Consider the following 19,084-nt stretch of genomic DNA (forward strand, 5'->3'; position numbering starts at 1 on the left):
TGGGATGCACATGTTGTTTTAAACATGTTTGTCTCTTAGTCAGACAGTGATGCAATACCGTTAAAAGCTTTATCAGCTGAACTAAAGATGTTACTCTGTTTGGTATCTTTTAAAAGAGTTTCTGATGGTACAGCTTTGGATCTTTTGACCTAAAAGCGAACAGGAGCCTCTGGTATTGAAATAAAATAGAAATCTTACCAAAAGTATGAAGGAAGGTCCTCATTTTATTAAATACATGGAGCATGTATCAACTCACTGATGTGTTTGATGTATGTTTAAGAAAATGCACCCTCCCTGTATGAGATATACTACTGAATTATTTCATTTTCCAGTTCCACAATCTTCCTTAGGAGTGCTCAGAGAATCAGATTTGTTTTTTTATTCTGGTGTTCATTTGTTGTTTCTTCATAATTTTACCATTTCTACAGTGGTGAACTGTTCTAACACAACGAGAAAGAGGAAGTGGATAACTGCTGGGTGGTCTATATATAGAGTACTTATGATACTCCTATGTTATCAGCAGAGGTAGACCAATTCTAAGATTGCAGGCTATTGTAGCATTTTTGTTGTATTTACAGTTCTATGCATTATTTATTGCTCAACTCGATGCTATTATAATAAATGACAAGAAAGAAGGCATAATACTTGCCTCTGTGGCTTTAATAAAAGTAGGACTTTCCTTGTAACACTTGGAAAATACACATTTGGCATGAAGGTACAACTTTACTCAAGTGAGTGCCTTTGACTGGTTTGGTGCAAATTCAGTAGGTTTTGAGAAATTAGCATTTAAAAATGAGCTCATTTTAGACATGAAGAAGTTACATTTTATTGCAATCTAGACAATTAAGTAGTAGATACAGGAGAAAATCCCAAATCAAACTAAAATAAAAAAAGCACACCATTGCACTGGGGAGCTTTTTCTTTTGTTGTCAATTGGAGAGTTGCAAATCCGATTTTGCTCCACTCTGATTGGGTGGCCATCACAGAACATTTCTGTTGTGGCCCCCATTACTCAACATAGCTCACTGAACACCATGTTGGAAAAAAATAAACAGAAAAAGTGTGTACGGGGGAAAGGTGAACATGCACTGACTGCCAGGCTCTTGTGTGAGACCTCAAAGTGACCACCCTCCCTGGAAATAAAATGATTAGAAAGAAAAATTTTGTATATTTTTTTTCACTGGGATTTGTGAATCCTGGACTGTCCTGTGAAAGCTGAGACTCACAGATCAGGAGTAGAATCCGCAAATCCAGTACAAAATAATAAGAAATTGTTTGTGTGTCATTACTCTTGAATCACATAATACACTTTGCATATCTTCATGTACACATAAGGAATAATCGTTAGCATACATTTCGCTTAATTTAACTGATTTGTTTACAGCTTGTAATTATTGCCAAATGATGGTTGCTGATCCCGGGAGATTTGTAACCTGTTATTGTCTATACTGGTATGTGCTGAGACTGTAGTCCTACATCTAACTGTGTGGTGTTGCAGATGTTTTTCTAGGGGTTTGACAGCCCTCAATCATTTCTGCAGCTTTAACCACCAGTATGGATGCCACATAGAGTTCTTTACTGAAAGCCTATTTGGCAATAGTTGTTCCCACCCAGCAAAATGTTGTAGGGATTGGGCAGCATGGAGGCAATTCACTGAACAAAACAGTCGAAGAATTAGGGGTGTAGAGCAGAGAGCAACAAAGTACTAGCAAGGTCCAGCCAGCCCTACATTATGTATCTGTGCAATCACATCACTTTCAGCCACAGAAACTTTTAACTTTGACTTATACACACTAGTTCAACTACAAATTGAAAGATTGTGGAACCATCTGTATCAATTAGAAGAATATGCTCTCCATTAAACTAAATGAATGCTTCACTGTCCAAGAATTTCAATGATAGCACTTTTTGGCAATCTGAGGTTATGTAATGGAACTTAAGGTTTTTTTGTGAAGAACGGCCAGATATTTCCAGCGGAGAGGTCCAATTCTTGAACTATACACTCTAAAAGCTTTGTGCTATTACACTAATACTTAATCAATGTGCTTTGTAGCAGTACTGATGTCTCCTATATGCCAACAAGAAAATGTAATTAAGAACTGTGAATAAAAAATGGGTGATAGGATCTGGGTGAAGGAATTCAAGAAGTCCCACCAGCAGTGGTGCAATTATGGTATGGGGCTCTATTACCGTAAGTATGCTTTGAAGGGCTTCCTTATGAAACCAAACTATACACAAAAATGATGTGACGTCAAATGACAATCAAAATTGATAACCCATTTCAACTAGTGTGATGTCAGAGAGAGAAAAACTGTGTTTTACAACATAGCCTCCCCTCTAGAGAGGGATGTGACAGCACCGCCTTAATCTTGCAATAGGACTGCAAAGACCAGAGGGAAGTAGAAGAGAAGTTCACCATACATCAGTGCATCTTCCCTGGATCCTCCACCCCTCATTGATGCGGAGAGAAGCAATAGTCCAAGCCTCTACAGTGTCTTTGACTCTGTACAGGGTTATTCTGCCCTTTTGGATAGCTTTGCATTATAGAAATAACAAACATACCTACAAGTACTGCATCCACCATCTGCTGATGATTCTCAAGGTCCAGGGGTTTGTAGATGTCATGGGAAGCAGGGTAAGCCTGAATGCAGTTGCTTTGTTGGAATGGCAAATATGCTTCCACGTGTAGCCTCACTTTTTGTCCATTGAACGTCTATGGCCTTAAAGAGAGTGCCTAACAAAGCTACTAAAAACTGCACAATGATTAAAGCCACCCTGGAGAACTCGGTTTGGCATATTAGTTCACATAACCACAATGACTTACCTTGGGCCTTAAGAAATGCCAAAGATAATGTGGCTCTCACAGCAAGTCAGTGTTATTATTAAGATGCTCTGCCTCGGACAAATGTCTAGACTGCTCTGCCATCTCATCATCTAGGCATTACCACTCGTCAAGTTGCATGATCTCGGCAAATGCAAATCTTCTAGTGGTGGTCAGGACCATGGACAAAAGCAGTGGAAACAGAAGGCTCTCCTCAATTGTTGAATAGCTCAAGAACAGGCTTGCCTGGACATCCCCAATTTTTAAGGAATTTCGTGCCTGATGTACAATGGTAATTTGCTGTTGCAAAGCCTGCCAAATTCACAAAAGCACATGCTTTGTGACTGCAAAATATCTTTTTACCATTTATAAAAGCCCTTTTACCAGTCAGAAAAGTTTTTTCTGACTCGTACAAGGGATTTTGCGACCCTGTCTGAATCAGAAAATAAGGTGTGTGAAAGGGAGGTCCACCTCTTATTCGTGATTCAGAGAGCAACGTATCAATCTTTTTGACAACAATTGCATTTGCTAACCATTAATCAGATACTGACACATCAAAGGGAGTAGCATCTAATTTGCAAAGGGGAAGCTAACTCTGTGGGACATCTTTGCCTTATAAAAAAGCAACGACGGAATCGTGGGCACAAGCAATGCTCCACAGACTTTAACGAAATAAATAAAGCACCACTGGTCCCTTTTTTAAAGACACAGGTTACTTTAAAAAAAAAAAAGTATCATGTTTGGACTTCAAATGCAGGGACCGAGATATGCTGTCCCTATGTAGGCATTTAGCCTTGCATTTGCTGATAATCAGAGATGTGTCGCAAACTACGACTTGACAAATTAATATTCATTAGGCAGGTCATTTTGCGTCCCCCTGGAATGTATAATTTGCAACACAACTTACTACTATATAGGTCACAAGACAAATTGCATGCCCTGTCACCAATCAGTCTGAGTGCAAATTGCACCCCCCCTGTTTGTGAATGGAAATAGCATAGCACATCAGGCCCCTAACTTCCCACGGGAGGTCTGGTCTACTGCCCCTACTACCGAATACAGACTGAGGTATGCTTGCCACATACCTCAAACACTTCTTGGCTGGAGACAGGTTTGCCAAAGAAGGTGAGGCTTGGGGCGATCAGGTTCCTTGCAGTGCTGAGGGTCTCCCAGTAAGATTTCTGTTTTGGACCCATGTGGTTAGAGACATTTTCCCTAATTCAATTTTTTCCCTAATCCCTAGCGCTCCATGCAATATATGACTTTGTGAAGGCAAGCAGCTATGTGAACGTTATCTCCCGCTTTGAAGCATGTGAATACAACATGCAGCCTTTCTTTAACTTACCATCATGTGACATTCCAACTAAGAGGCACTTTTGGAAACGGCAACATTGGCACTTGTTTCTATTCTTTTTCAGGATTTTACACATGCGCTCACATTTTTCATACTCCAGCTTCAGTCGAATTGTTCTCCTGAAAAAACCCTGTAAAATTAAGGTCAGAGAGCGGAACATGTTATTAGTATATTATTGTCAAGCAGTCCTACCCATTTTTGTAATGTAATTCAGTAAAACTGCAAAATTACGAGGCACCATTAAATAATAGACATTTCAAACAGAAGGCTCCAAAACATGCAAAAAGATATTGCATTCTTTGAAAATGTGATGATTCAGATGACAAAATAAATAAATAAAATGTTGCTTAAGCAATCAATTTGCTTCCACTCAAAAAAAGGACAATATTTTGCTGAGTTGGTGGATCAATATTTATCAATTAGAGCACAATCCTATTTCAGTTTAGAGGTGGAACCTATTAGTGGCTCGGTTATTAATTCCAGTTTGAACCACTTGGTTGGTTCAAGTAAGAATTGTAGATTTACTAAATCTGATTGCTAATCAGGCCTATACATTGCCACCTTTATGATAATTTCCTTGTCCACTGTGTACCCCATTTATATCCTGAAAGCTTACATAACGTGTCCCAGAGTTTTGAGCCAATGTTTTAGATTTTATATTAGCTTCAACTGACCAGAAGAATCTCTAATAGTCATTATTCACAGAAGTCACAATGTGCTATTTCAAACATTCATAAAAATCAGTGTACAACCCAATACAAAGATAAAGGAGTGCTTGACTTTATCTACTTTTGTCATAGAAGAGACCTGTTTATGTTCTGCACAGAGAACTTGGCAGAATCTATAAATTTATGAGTTCACGCACCAGAGGGCTTATTTAGGAGAGGCTAGTGTTGCCGGAGCGTCACTTTTTTTGATGCTCCGGCAGCGCAATAATATTTACGAGGTGACGCAAACCACTCTGTGTGGAAGTCCCTGCCTCGGCTTACTCTGCGTCATGGAGGCGTTCCATGGGCGTTGCGATGGGTTTTCCCACACAACACCCATAGATTTTGGCACTGCCCCAGATGTACTTAATCACATAAACCTGGAGCAGCGCCAAAATCTTACGCCTCCCCAGGCGTAACAAGGAGAAATATTTTTATTTCTCCTTGTTTATTTCTTCTTTCCATGTGTGCTGTATTCTGCAGCACACATAGAAAGAGTAAAATGCGTCTTGGGATTGTTTTTGGTGCCGGAATGTGCCCCTTCCTACACAAAAACAATCCTGCCTGCAACAGAGGCACCTTTGCACCATGGTGCAATGGTGCCTACTTTGGCACTAGGCAGCCAATCATGCACCAGCGCAGGGGGAAAGGATATGAATAACTATGGTGCATTCCTGCCCTTTTACATTGGCGTTGGGCAGGTCAGAAAGAAGAATTGCAGTGCTGCCCTACGCCAACTCTTCATAAATTTTGTTTTAAGTGTTTCATCCTGCAGTTGTGACAGAGTACTCCCTAGGACACGAGCTAATGATCCTCCGTCACTCTAAGCGGAGCCAAAGAAGACAGGCTCTAGGATAGTGAGACCTTCGTTACACCTTCCTTGCAAAACTGATAACATATACGTTTCCTTACATGAAGTAATGTCACTCAGAGCTAACTGAAGATAGTAGACCTTTGCAACGCAATGCAATGCAACGAAGAAGGTTCCAAAGTTATTTACGTACAAGACCACGCAAAACGTACATGAAACTACTTAGTACAGTAATTGTCAGAAATGAGGGAAATGAATCATACTCAGTTAACCTGAAGACTCATCTAAGAACCATTTTCTCTTACGACTATCACCAGTTTAAAGAAGTCAAATTCCATGCACATTTAGAGGCCAGTAGAGCCAGATCACATGGAGCCTCTCCACACTCAACTTCAAGCAGTTACCACACAAACATGCCCTGGGTAAATTACAATGGTATTGCTTCGTTTTCCTATTTTATAGTTCACTACATTCTAAACTTGGAGAAAAATAGTGGGCACTACATATGAACACACAGATTGTGGCAGCACTCAGACAAAGCAGCTCAGAAAACTATCACATATGGTTGTATGTGATTTCATAGAAAACAATTTCATGGATTATCAGTACTGAGAAACCCTTTCACTTAAACTTTCATAGAAACAAATTCATAGAATCTAATTTTGTTTCTAAATTGGCTTTTCCATGCTTATTTTTTTTATAGGTGTAAATGCAATTGGTGCAGGTTTTCCTTTGAGAAACATTTTTGTCAGAGATATTTATTATAGTGTTTTTTTCAAGTGACTTTATTTCAGATTTATATCTCCTACATTGCCAGACAATTACCTAGGAGTGCTTTTAATTCATTGATCTCTCACCACACCTAAACACCATTGTAAGAAATTGGGTTACTAGTTGGGGCTGTGAAGCCCTTCTCAAGCAGGTATTACAATCCTGGTCAGGATAAAGTCACTGGCAATCACTAAATTAACCTGTGCTCAACCCTCTGGTAGCTTGGTAGAGAGCAGTCAGGCTTAACTTGAAGGAACTATGTAAAGTATTTCTGCAACACTTCAAATAGTAACAAAGTGAAAATTACACTAAAAAAGGATCCACACAAGGTTAGAAAAATAAAGGAAACTTTATTAAATAAAACAAGAACAAAACAACAAAAACCAATCAGTAGATCGGGAGATATGGGTTTTTAAAGATTTAAGTCGAAAGTACAACAAAAAGCACAAAGAGCTAACTGTGGATATCTGGTCACGTCGGACCAGGACAAAGTCACAAGTTCAGGCCAACCATGATGGAGCATGGGCCAGCTAAAGGGATCCAGTTGGGAAAGCTGAACAAGAGTATGTTAAATCCTGGTTGCGGAGCATTGCTTGGCCATGCGTCAAGGATGTGTCGCTGAGGCGATTCGTCGGTTTTGAGGAGTTGCGAGGCTGCTATGCGAGATCCTGCATCGTTGTCAAGGATTTTGCCGATGAGGACCCGTGGTGCGACGTCCAGCATTGGGGATGTGCCGCACTGCTAAGGCGATGAATTGGATCCAGGGAGCACCAAGGCTTTGTTATCGAGGATCCTGTCGATGAGTGCTTATGATGTGAAGTCAAGTGTCGAGGATGAGTCATGCAGCCAAAGCGATTAGTCTTTTCCGAGAAGCTCCAAGGCAAAGTTCTGGTGTTGGAAAAGTCCACGGAGCAGAGGCAATGCGTCGGTTCTGCTCGGGTTTCGCCGTGAGGTAGAGAAAAATGTGTTGGTTCTGCTGGGTCCACAGATGGGCTGGCAGAGCACCTTCAGACCTACCGCCAAAGAACTAAGACCTGCCACCACTTGGCAGGGTAGGACTCACAGTTGAAGAGTCCAGGTGCTAGTTACAAGAGACTTGGCCCTTGGAGTCACTTTGGTGGTCCTGAGTACAGGTTGCAGGTCCAGTCCTTCTCACCCAGGCAAGAGGGCAGCAGGCCTTCATGGCAGCAGTCCAGCAGAATGACAGTCCTTTCAGCAGCACAGTCGTCCTTCCTGGCAGAGTCTTCCATAGATCCAGAAATGTACTGAAGAGTTGGTGTCTGAGGTCCAATATTTATACTTGGTTTCCTTTTGAAGTGCACAGGTTTCCTTCTTCCCCTGTCCTGCCGCCAGACTAACTGCACAGGGGAATGCAATCCTTTGTGTGAGGCAGGACAAAGCCTTTGCAGGTGTAAGTGGGGCTGTGACTAACTCCGCCCTCCCATCCTGCCAGTGATGGCCCATCTATGCACATCTAAGCTCTTGAGTGTGTGTGGCGAGGAGGAATACATTCAGCTCAACTGCCCACTACACCAAGTCAGGTGGCATTATCAAAATTGTAATTTAAAATCAGACTTTAACATAAAAGAGGGTTTTTCATTACAATTCCAAAGACACCAAATGAGAATTGTTTACATGAACTCATTTGGAAGTCACAGCTTTTGAAATAAATAAAGTAACTCCAATGTTATCCTATGTGAGAGGTAGACCTTACAGTAGTGAAAAACAAATGTTGGGGTTTTTCAGGAAAACTAATGTAGGGGTTTTTCACTATCACGACATGTAAATCTTAAATGTACAGGTCCTACTTTTTAAATACACTGCACCTTGCCCTCTGGGCTGTCCAGGGCCTATCCTGGAGTGAGTTGTAAGTAATAAAAAAAAAGTAAGGTATGGGCCTGGCACATGGTTTATCTTGCCAGGTCAAAATGTCAGTCTAAAACTGCACACACAGGCTGCAAAAGCAGGCCAGAGACATATTTAAAGGGCTACTTGAGTGGGTGGCTTATCAAGTGCTGCAAGCCCACTAGTAGCATTTACTTTACAGACCCTGGGTACATGTAGTACCCCTTTACTAGGGAGTTAAGTAAAATAATTATGCCAATTGGGGACAAGCCAAAAGCCAATATTACCATGTTTTACGGAGTGAGCCCAGGCACTGGTAAAGTGCACAGAGTCCTAAGGCCAATAAAAACAAGATCAGTAAAATATGGAGGACTAAAGCAAACAGTGTGACGAAAGACCACTCCACTCTGAGGCTGACAGGTCTAACAATCCATCCCTGACCCCTTCAAAATCCTTAAACACCATTCATCCCTGCCCCCTAAAACCTCCACCATGCCTAAACTCCACTCATCCCTGAATGCTAAAAGCCCTTTCTAGCCCCATTCTCCACCCATCCCTAAAACCTTCTCACTACATCAAAACTACACCCATTCCAGGACCCTAAAAGCCCTTTCTAGACCGAAAGCCCAAAAATCCATGAACCCTTAAAATCCTTCATCACGCCTACAACACCACGCATCCCTGAACCCTAAAAAATAAAACACCTTAACTACCCCTAACACCACCCATCCCTAACCACTAAAAAACCCTCACCACTTCCACCAGTACCTGAATCCTAATCCCCACAAAAACTCTTTCTATATCTAAACTTCACCCATCCCTGAACCCTTACACCCCCTGACCACCATACTCTCCACCTAATCCCTGGACCCTTAAAACTCTTTCTGCCCATCAACTCCACCTATCTCTGACCCCTAAAACTCCTCACCACCCCTAAATCCCACCCATTGCTGAACCCTAAAAACCCTTCAACACCCCAACCTCTACCGATTAGTGAACCTCAAAATCCTCACCAGCCTCAAGTTATGGCAATCCATGAACTCTATAATTCATTCAAAACCCCTACACTCAACCCATCGCTGTACCCAAAGTCTCACTACCCCTAAACTGCATTCATCTGTGAACTCTAAAAACGTCTCGCCACTCGTAAACTCCACCCATTCTTGATCCCTAAAACACCTCACCACTCCTGTACTCCACCCATCCCTGAACCCTAAAACCCCCTCATTACCTCTGAACTAGATTTTTTCTTAAATTATTCCTTCCATTAAATCATTCCTTTCATTTTCGATTTATTTGAATTTCATCAACACCCTCTTTCCTTAAAATTGAGTTTCTGTTATTTGGTTTCCTTCAATGCGTTTTTTCAGTTTTCATTTTTCCATTAATTCACATACATCAGTCACCGGTGCTGTAAGACCAGATGCACTGCGGTTGATTAAGTTCTTGCATTCTTCATTTCCCTTTTCAATCTAAATAAAAACACTCAATTTTCAATGATTTATTAATTTCCTTGCATTTAAATAGGATGGTCCATTTTCACTACGGTAATCCCGACAGCATGACGTTTTACCTTCATTAAAGTCTTCAGAGTATCTCAAAACATTTTAAGTGTTGCTCGTTTCAAATGATGCACACATCTTCCAATGGTATAATACCCAAATTTCAGGTAGAGAGCAACCAACTGCCAATTGGAAGAGTACTCCCATATGCCCTGCAACTAGTGACATGCCCCTCCATACAATCCCACAAAAACTGGCCTATCAAATGGCAAGCACTTCCATTCATAAAACAAAACAGAACAGAGCTACTGTGTAGGAAGTTTCCCTTTTTGACATGGTTACCCCCCACTTTTTGTCTGGTATCTGATGCAACTTTGCCCAGAAGTGTACGTGGTTCCTGCTAATCAGGTCCCCAGCTGCAGTGTTCTTTCCCTAAAACTGTACCTTTGTTCCACAACTGGCACCCCTTTAGGGTCCATTTAGGTTCCTAGTAAATGGTACCCCTGGTAGCTAGGGAACTGGGACTAAAGACTTCCCTTAAGGGCTGCAGCACAAATTGTGCCACCCCAAAGGACTCCTCACCAAGCTCATGCAAACTACCAATGTAGCCAGTGTATCTTGGTGCAGGGAAAAGCGAAGAGTCAACATGGCACCCATCCCTGGGTGCCATGTCTGCGAAACACTACATGTGGTATAAATAAGTCACCTATACAGTAGGCCTTGCAGCTTTAAGGCCGGGTGCACTATACCCATGTGTGGGCATATCTGCATCAATGGATGTGTCCCTTTGATATCTACGTTTACCCTTCAAAACCACAACCACTCCTACACAGGGAAGCCACACCAAGTACATAGGCTGGAGATGCTTTTCCCAGCTACTTGATGGCTTTACTGTAACCCCAGATGTTTGGTACCAAACATCTCGTCGGAATAAATGCACCCAAAAGGCACTTCAGAGGTACAGCTTGAAAACCTACTGATTACTAGGGTGTTCACTGACTGGTCGCAACCAGCCAGCCACCCTAGACAAGTTTCTGACCTCCTACAGAACAGCAGAAAAGCTATGGGTTTTTTGGCATTATACTATGCCAGCTCGCAACTCTCTCGACAATCGCGACAGAGAGACTCGTCCTGCAAGCTGGAGAAGTACCACTGCCTTGGGAAGCCTGCCAGCACTCATGCTCTGGAACGTCAGGTCTGTCTCCCCATCGAGTGTGAAGACACCAGGGCCAACTGTGCCATGCAGCACCATCCCCCGGTGTACCGGACGCTCTGCACCTAACACAGACAGCGAGAGAGCCATCTGGATTTTCACTGCACCACGACCAAGCAGCCGTTGAGGGACGTCATCATCACTGAGACCCACTTCGTCAGTGGCCCAGCTGACCCGATTTTGCCCCTGACAGCTGTTTGTCCCTAGCCACGTGGAGCATTTTTGTGCATCCAACCCAGTTGATCTAACCACTCTGCACCGGAGCCACCCGGTCGGGGTACAAGACTCCTTGTGATCTAAGCTCCCATTTGGGAGATCTTGGACTTTTCCCCAAGTCCCCCTGTGCAGCCTGTTCCCAAGTGGCCCCCTTCTCCGTAGCGCACAGCTACCAACCTGACCAGCACCCTGCACCCGGCTAAACATGGGCTGTTCCCTAATAACTGCTGGTAGGACTTTGGACCTTAGCCCACTGCGACCTAAACTCTGAAGTGAACACCTGATACTCTCTATACTTACCTCTATTCATATATGTGACTCTTCCTTCCATAGGATTGTATTGTGCATAAAGGCGCACAACTTTCAAACGTTTACTCACCTGTAAAGTATGATAACAAAAACAGTACTTACATTTGAACGAAGTTCTTGGTTTCACAGAAAATATAAAAAGAAGTGTTATTATTCTAATTTGGTCTTGGATGTATTCAATTATTGTCTCTGTGAGTACAACAAATGCTTAGCACTATCCTCTTATAAGCCTAACTGCTCACCCACACTACCACAAAAGAGAGCGTTAGAACTATCTACTTTAGCCTTGTAAGCCAATTGGAAGTCCACTGGACTCTCTACACAGTATACTTATTTTTAGTGCACTATATAGAGAGCCAGCTTTCTAAATACTGGCTTTGGCATTGCTTGTGGTCTTCATTACATGAGATGGGAAGACAGCCAAAACTGTCTTCATATAACTGCTCCAAGTAGCCAGTGCATTTAAGAACTGGAGAATTAGGTTCTTTCAACATGTATCTCGGAATACCATGCATCCGAGCACTGGGGAATACAAGTCTGTTAAGGACACACACTGCGCCTCAGCAATCGTTTGTAGAAGGATGTTGGTAACACACAGTACATTTCAAACGTGGGTTAAGAATTTTCTCAACACATACTGTACCTTGCCACTCTTCTATCAATGCAAGCCCTCAGAATGGTCTCCGAGTAATGGGAAATGTTGTATCCCAGTTTATCAATCAGCTGCACAATTCTTGCATTCCCTTTGAAAACGATGGGAGAAATACTGCAGGACATAGCCTTTCGTTGAGTAACTGAAAGCACTATTATGTAATTTGGCCATTAATGTATTTTTTATCTTATGGATAAGAGAAAACTTTGACTTTAAATGCGGAGTCTCTTTCCATTCCTCGCTCTAAGAAGAAAAACTGATCTCACTCCATTACTCTCTTAGAATATCTTTTGAATGCAGAACGTAGTGGAGGAAAGCAGCAAGGAAGAGCCCCACTGCATGCAATTGGTGAAGTTTAGATTTATCAAGTATTTTCAAATTAGGGACTAGAGCTAGGATTTGAAATTTTTGAAATTAAATCTATTTAATCAAATAAGTCATTAAATGTGATCTAAAGACAATACATTTATGTACCCTATTTTGTTCATTACTATGCAGAAAAATCAGCTTAGTGTTACAGCTCCTCGTCTTTGATACTTGTTTTTTTGTGTCTGCGCACACAGCTCTGCTCTAGAAGTCACAACGGAGTTTTTTAGGTCTCGCCTAGCGTTGCAGTGCATGAGTTGCTCGCTCTGCGAGATTTATTGTTAACAAGGAGTTTGAGAAGAGGGCTTGAAGCCCCCGCCCCTCATTTCCATTGGCTGGCGTCACCGTGTATGCTAAACGGTGGCCTGCCATTGTAGAAGAAGGTTTTTTGTTGACGCCCTTTCGCCTCCGATCCGGGCTGGGTCGCCTGCTTTGCTGCTGTTGCAAAGCAATTTCTTATCTTTATGGGGCCATGTGTTTCTAATTAGAAACACATGGCCCCATAAAGACAAGAGATCGATGTTTTTTCCAGATGCCATAATTTCTGTACTTGCAGGGAAAGTCCGTCGCGAAAGCACCTATAACGGGCTGTCAGTGGAAAAATCAAAATGTGCTTGATTTGGGTTCTTTATACTAAGAGCGTCTGTAGATTAAAATACAGTGAGAACATCAAACGGTGCAAGCGTGTTTACTGTCCGAAAGATAGTGGCGTTTTGTGAAATGTATTCTGTTTCTACGGCCTCCAATGCTGCTGCAGCTCGCTAGGACATGTAAAATCCGAGCCATTTACAAATTCAGACAGTCTCAGACAAGGGAAATCATTGTAAATGTGGTTTATCCAGCACCTTTAGCTTGATGCTTGCACAACGTAAACTGTGGATTAGCGCTCTAGTGCTTTGTTAGAGTGTTCTGTTTACATTCATGTGTGCTCCAGAAGCGGAAGTAAACGCCTGTGTACGCTTTGGTTTGACGGCCTGCGCCACCTCCAGCGTTCCTGCACCATGTAAAAGGTCACACATGTGCAATGGCACCAGAGTGTCGTGTGGGGTGCTGACCTGTGTCGGCACGGGTGGAAACATACACCCAGCAGGGTTGTGCGCGGGGGGACGCCTCTGTCACCATGTGCACGCTCCAGAGGGGACGACTGCTCTTGCCTATGCTGCTCTTGCGCCACCTTTCTCGAACAGTGACCCTACCCCTCCGCGGGATCTCAGCTGCGGCAGCGGCCGGGGCGAGGTGGAAATGAGAAGTCCCTGACCTGGAGTACCTGCAGGAGCGGGCACAGGCCAGTAAAGGCCTCCACCGCTTCATCGCAGACCCTAGTTGGCGCGGGAGGTGTTGCGCTGTCTGGAGCATGCCAACCTGAACCGCCGAGGGGCTAAAATCTGGGAATGCAACCCTGGTAGGTGTCTCACCTTAGAGGTCCCATCTTGTACCATGCGACTGTTACCTTACACAGCTTCGACGGTTTGACATAGTGTTGACCTGCTACATCTTTCTATTTTATCCGAAGTCTGAGTCTGTTACTTATTTAGGACATATAGTGTGCAATAAGGGTATATTGCCCAAGCCTGAGTTCGTAGAGGTTATAACCAACTCGCAGCCTCCCAAGAACAAGGAGGATGTGAGGTTTTTGTAGGCTTTGCAGAATATTATGGGAAGTTTGTAGCTAATTTTGAAGAAAGAACTTAAGATATCACGCAGCTTTTGAGAAAGGATGTTTGCTTTGAATGGAACAGCAAATTACAATTGGATGCTGACACCATCAAGGCTGATTAGCAACGCCATGCTTTTGAGTGGGTTTGACCCGTTATCGCCACCAATGCAAGCCATAAAGGAGTGGGTGCGGTGCTTTCTCAGATTGAAACTAATGGAAAAGAAGTTACTATCGCATGTGCTTTGAGATCCCTCACACATTCAGAAGTGTTTTTTGGTGACTGAGAAAAGGTAATAACGTGTGTGAATTACTTCAGGCAGTTTGTCTGGGAGACTGTGTTTACCTTAAGAACTGACCATAAGCCTTTTGTTAAACTTACCGGTAGAAGAATGGCAAGAGTGATGCCATGCATCGCTAGAATGTCACTGTGCCTATTGGATTATGCATATGTAGTGGAATGTCTTCCTGGTGTGAAGAACCGGGTAGCAGATTATTTGAGAAGAGCTCTGTTTGATTCTACGATGGTTAATATTGTGGTTTTGAATGACTGTTGTGTGGCTGATGTGCCTGATGCCAGTACTACTGATGAATGCAATTACAATACAATAAAATAAATCTTACCTGTGCCACAAACAGCATGTGCTATTGTGCAATACGTGGAATGCAGGCAGCAAAACAAGCATTAAAAATGCAATAGGTCTCGCCTTCCATTAAGTTAAAGCCATTTGCTTTGCTATACAATACCATTAGCAAAGCAAATGGCTTTAACTTAATCAAAGGCAAGACCTATTGCAATTTCAATGCTTGTTTTATCTGACACCAGAGCTATTCCCCTAAGCAACAACATGCTAGTGATGTTGTGCACAGGCCGGGTGTTGCATGGTAGCACTGGAAAAAAAACCTAAAGCACTGTGAAAGGTGTGGCGATTTCGGATTCCACTATCCCATGGAGTGCCTATTGCTTTCTGGGGTGCAGTAACTCCCAAGACGTGCTACAAGGCTGGCAATAGAGGTCCATCGGAGGGGGAACACTGAGGATTGATCACTTAGCTATACATATGGTCTCAGCAATTGCTTGGTGTATCTAGCCTGACTGCCTCATGGCCTCCCATGCACCAGCCACATAGCACCTTGGATGGCCTGTGTGCAGGAGGCTATGTTGCTGTCAGGCGATGGATGCCTTTACGTGTGTGGAAGCAAAAGTTGCCATCATTTTCCACACATGCTGTGACCCCCCCCACACACACTTCCACACAAGAAAGCACCAACTCGAGAATAACCACTCATGAAGGATATCTGATTTTGAAGCCACTTTTCTGCAAACAATTCTGCAATGACTGGTGTGTTTTCTTATTGCTCAGAGGATGTCAGTCATCTGTGAAAGGTGTCAAGTTTCCCTGCCTCATGTCTAGGTTGCCAGTGTGAGAGGTGGCCTGTCGCCAGAAGTCTTCGAGACATAACCTATCCAATCAGCTCCTTGAAAGAAACTGTGTGTTGAAAGATAGCTTTCAACACAGAGTAACACAAGCTGCATCACACAAAAAATGTCTACTTGAAGGAGCTGTACACAACTTTGTAAATGTAGTGTGATATTTTCAAACTTTTACTCTGAGAATGATATACCTCCTATGGCTTGGCCAAACATCTGAAGTTCTCCCTTCTCTCTTTAAAGGGAAAATTACACAAATTGTGTCACAAATGAGAGTGTGGATCCTACACAATGCCTACTGAACTCCTATGAAACTTCATAAGTTAGGTCTATATGGCTCAAACATTTGCTGAAACTGAAAATTACAGCCCAGGTATATAGTACGCATGCTATTTAGTTATAAACACATTCACCTACTATGAAATCAAATTCAAACAGTGCTACAGCACGTCTTCAAGTCTTCAATTTCCGTTGACACCATTACCTCTCTCTTAGGTATTTATGCAGCCTCATCTATACCATCTCTGAACATCACAGACCTCCAATTAGTTGATCTTATGTTGGCCATATGAACTAAGCAGGCCCTTTCAGAATGGAAACTCTCCCAGAAATTCCATACATAGTGGGCTTGGCTTTGCAAAAATAAACCTCCTTAATCAGCCCAAAGACAATAATGTTTACTTATTTGGAATATAGCACCGTACTAGCCCTCGAAACAGCATGTTTATACCTCTACTGCCAGAATTCCAGGATTGTCAACCATCTCCCATCCAGGTTCTCTCTACTACTTTTCCTTCTCTTTCTGAGCATTCCAGTACTTTCTCTTCTTTGTTTTATTAGTATAAAGGTTTCTATTTTGCCAGACTGTTGGTACATTAATGTCCGTAGTTTACAATAGTACTATATTCTCTATAAGATGTTGCATGGACATTATCGGTCTACCAGTACATTTCATTATAAACAATTAGCTAAAACAAAACAATACTTTAATTATCTTTATTGATATATCAATATGAGTAGTATGTATGTTAATTTTTGCCTTCTCTCACATGGTATTATAATGACTATATCTGAACTGCAGTATTTTCCTTTGGTTTCTATTCCCTATGCACTACTTCTACATAAAAAAATTTAAATAAAAAAGTTTCTTTTTGTTAAGCTTTTTCACACACACATATGATCTTAAAAAATAAGTAAGCTATCTTGCTTTAGGTTTAAACTGATAAAGCTCCACCAAAAGGGGAGCAACTCTCATCAGTGTAAACATACAAACACTGATAAACACCTACACAACCACAAACTAAAATGCCATTCAAAGATAGGAAAGTGAGAACAAATGAGTCATTTTTATTTCGGTCTGGTGGGGCCAACACAATGTAACTTTGCTACACAAAGTAGCAGCAATAAAACTGATCAAAGATTATTCTGCTTGCGTTTTGTTGTTTAGGGTTGTCACTAAAAGTGTGTTTCTTCTTCCTTTTGCTTCCTCCATTATGTGTGCTTGAATTAAAAGATGTAGGATTTACAAGCATGTTTTAGGACAGATCTAATTATTTTGTGGAGAATCTGGGAATATTACAATCATATTTGATCTTTTGGCAGTTTCATTATTTCACTGATTGTGTGAAACGGTTAGCTCATAAAATCTTTGCCCAATATGTGCTATCACATTTACCCACAGACACAGAATGGGTAGAACCCTTTGATACAGCAGCCCCCTTTTCTGACAAGTCAGCATTGACAGCAGGTCACTTGCCAAATGCACCGGTACAGGACCTTTTCCCTCTCCTTCTTATCTGCTCCTTGTCCCCCCCATTCTCCTTGAAGTGTGTATACACTTGCCAAATGCCCCAGGCTTTAAACATTCAAGGAAAGATGTAGTGATAGGTACCTGTGAAAAGAGTGTACTCACCATGCATATGGGATAGTGGCGAAAACATGACAAGACCTTGCACATACCAACACAATTCATAGCTGCAAGGTGTCTCAATGTTATGTATGATACATTCAGCTAATCCTGGCTTTTAACCCAACTGCTGAGGGGTTTTGGGCCCCTAGTTACAATGTTAACAGCAAACTTTCAAGTCCCAGAATACAATGTGGTGTGTGGTAAAAGGTCAGCCTGGCTTAAAGTGAGACCTTTGCCATGGGGACACCTGACAGTTTTGAATGTATAGCCCTACCTTAATGATTTCAGGCAAAGAGTCCTGAAAAGCAAAGGCAAGCATGCCTAAAGCATCAATTTCAGGTGCCTTAGAGTACAGTCCTACAAATGAATCTGGTGTAAAGGTTTCACAATGCCCTATGCTGACCCCCCCCCCCCATCAGTGTCATAATATTCAGTAAGGAGAAGGTGAATGACCCAACTGCGTCAAGGAATTAGTTTATTAAAACGTTGAATGCAACACTCGTACTTTTATTGATCCATTAACAGTTCTGCACAATCAGACAGTCCTGACAGAGGAAGTAATGAGATGTGGGAGAGGGTAATGAGATGTGGGCGTGAGTGAGTGCAATATACAGACTTTCTATGCATAAAAAAGTATAACATAAGTCCATTGGACATACTGCCAATTGGAAGACACTACATACCTGTGTTACTTCTACTTAAATTAAAAATATGTTTTTATAACAATCCCTTAAAAAAACAATGTTTTGTAACAATGGAAAAACACAGTTTTTGTCTATTTTGGGTGTTAGGCAGCTGAAAATACACTGATAAGCAATTATTTTAAAAGGTGTGGAAAGCACTCAGCAAACAACTGAAATCCACAAAAAATAAACAATGAAAACCAGAAAGCCTAAAAATTGGCCATGACAAATAGAGCACATCTACATATTTATTTAGATCATGTTTTAAGTAACCATTTGCTTATTCTGAGCAAGTCGATTACATTTGAGGTCGTTTTCCATCCAAGATGTCTTTGATGGTGTAGCACTTGAGTCCAGGCTAGCTGCTACTGCTCTAGAGAACAATGCACATCTTGCATTGGCCTGGAAATGGACTCTCAGTGCTCAATCATTCCCAGAGAGACACAATCCTGTTACTCATGATGACTGACAATCCAATCACAGAATGGCTGTCTCATGGGCTGATCCAAATGTGAATACTGCCTACAAACTTTCCCCACTCTTTGTATGTTGCTCTGTGGCCTTATCCAAAATGTGAAAGGTTTTCAACAAAGCAATGGCAGATGAAAGATGTCCAAAAGCCACTCTGTATGTTTTTCATATTTTTAAGAGAGCTGGCGGACAACAAGAGCTATCTCTAGGCCAGACCCAAGAAGGAAGCAATATGATGGGAGGTACCTCATTTATCTCAACTACCTTTAGAAGCATCTCCTGCCATTCTTACTCTCAAAGGATTTTTTCACTGTTACCTGTTAACCACAGGGGAAGCCCTGCCGCTACTACCAAGCTCACATTAGTGG

The 19,084-nt window shown here is 42.0% G+C and overlaps 1 protein-coding gene across 5 annotated transcripts in view; it reads right to left on the bottom strand.

Moving 5' to 3' along the window:
* PPARA (peroxisome proliferator activated receptor alpha) overlaps positions 1 to 19,084 on the bottom strand; it is a 264,838-nt gene that overhangs the window by 53,626 nt on the left and 192,128 nt on the right. For all 5 annotated transcript variants that reach the window (XM_085652413.1, XM_085652414.1, XM_085652415.1 and 2 more), the window contains one exon: positions 4,167 to 4,305. In XM_085652413.1, the coding sequence (XP_085508539.1) occupies positions 4,167 to 4,305 (139 nt within the window). The remainder of the gene's footprint in view (positions 1 to 4,166; positions 4,306 to 19,084) is intronic.

This window comes from Triturus cristatus, chromosome 4_1, assembly GCF_964204655.1.
Source record: "Triturus cristatus chromosome 4_1, aTriCri1.1, whole genome shotgun sequence".
In the NCBI taxonomy this organism is placed as follows: domain Eukaryota; kingdom Metazoa; phylum Chordata; class Amphibia; order Caudata; family Salamandridae; genus Triturus; species Triturus cristatus.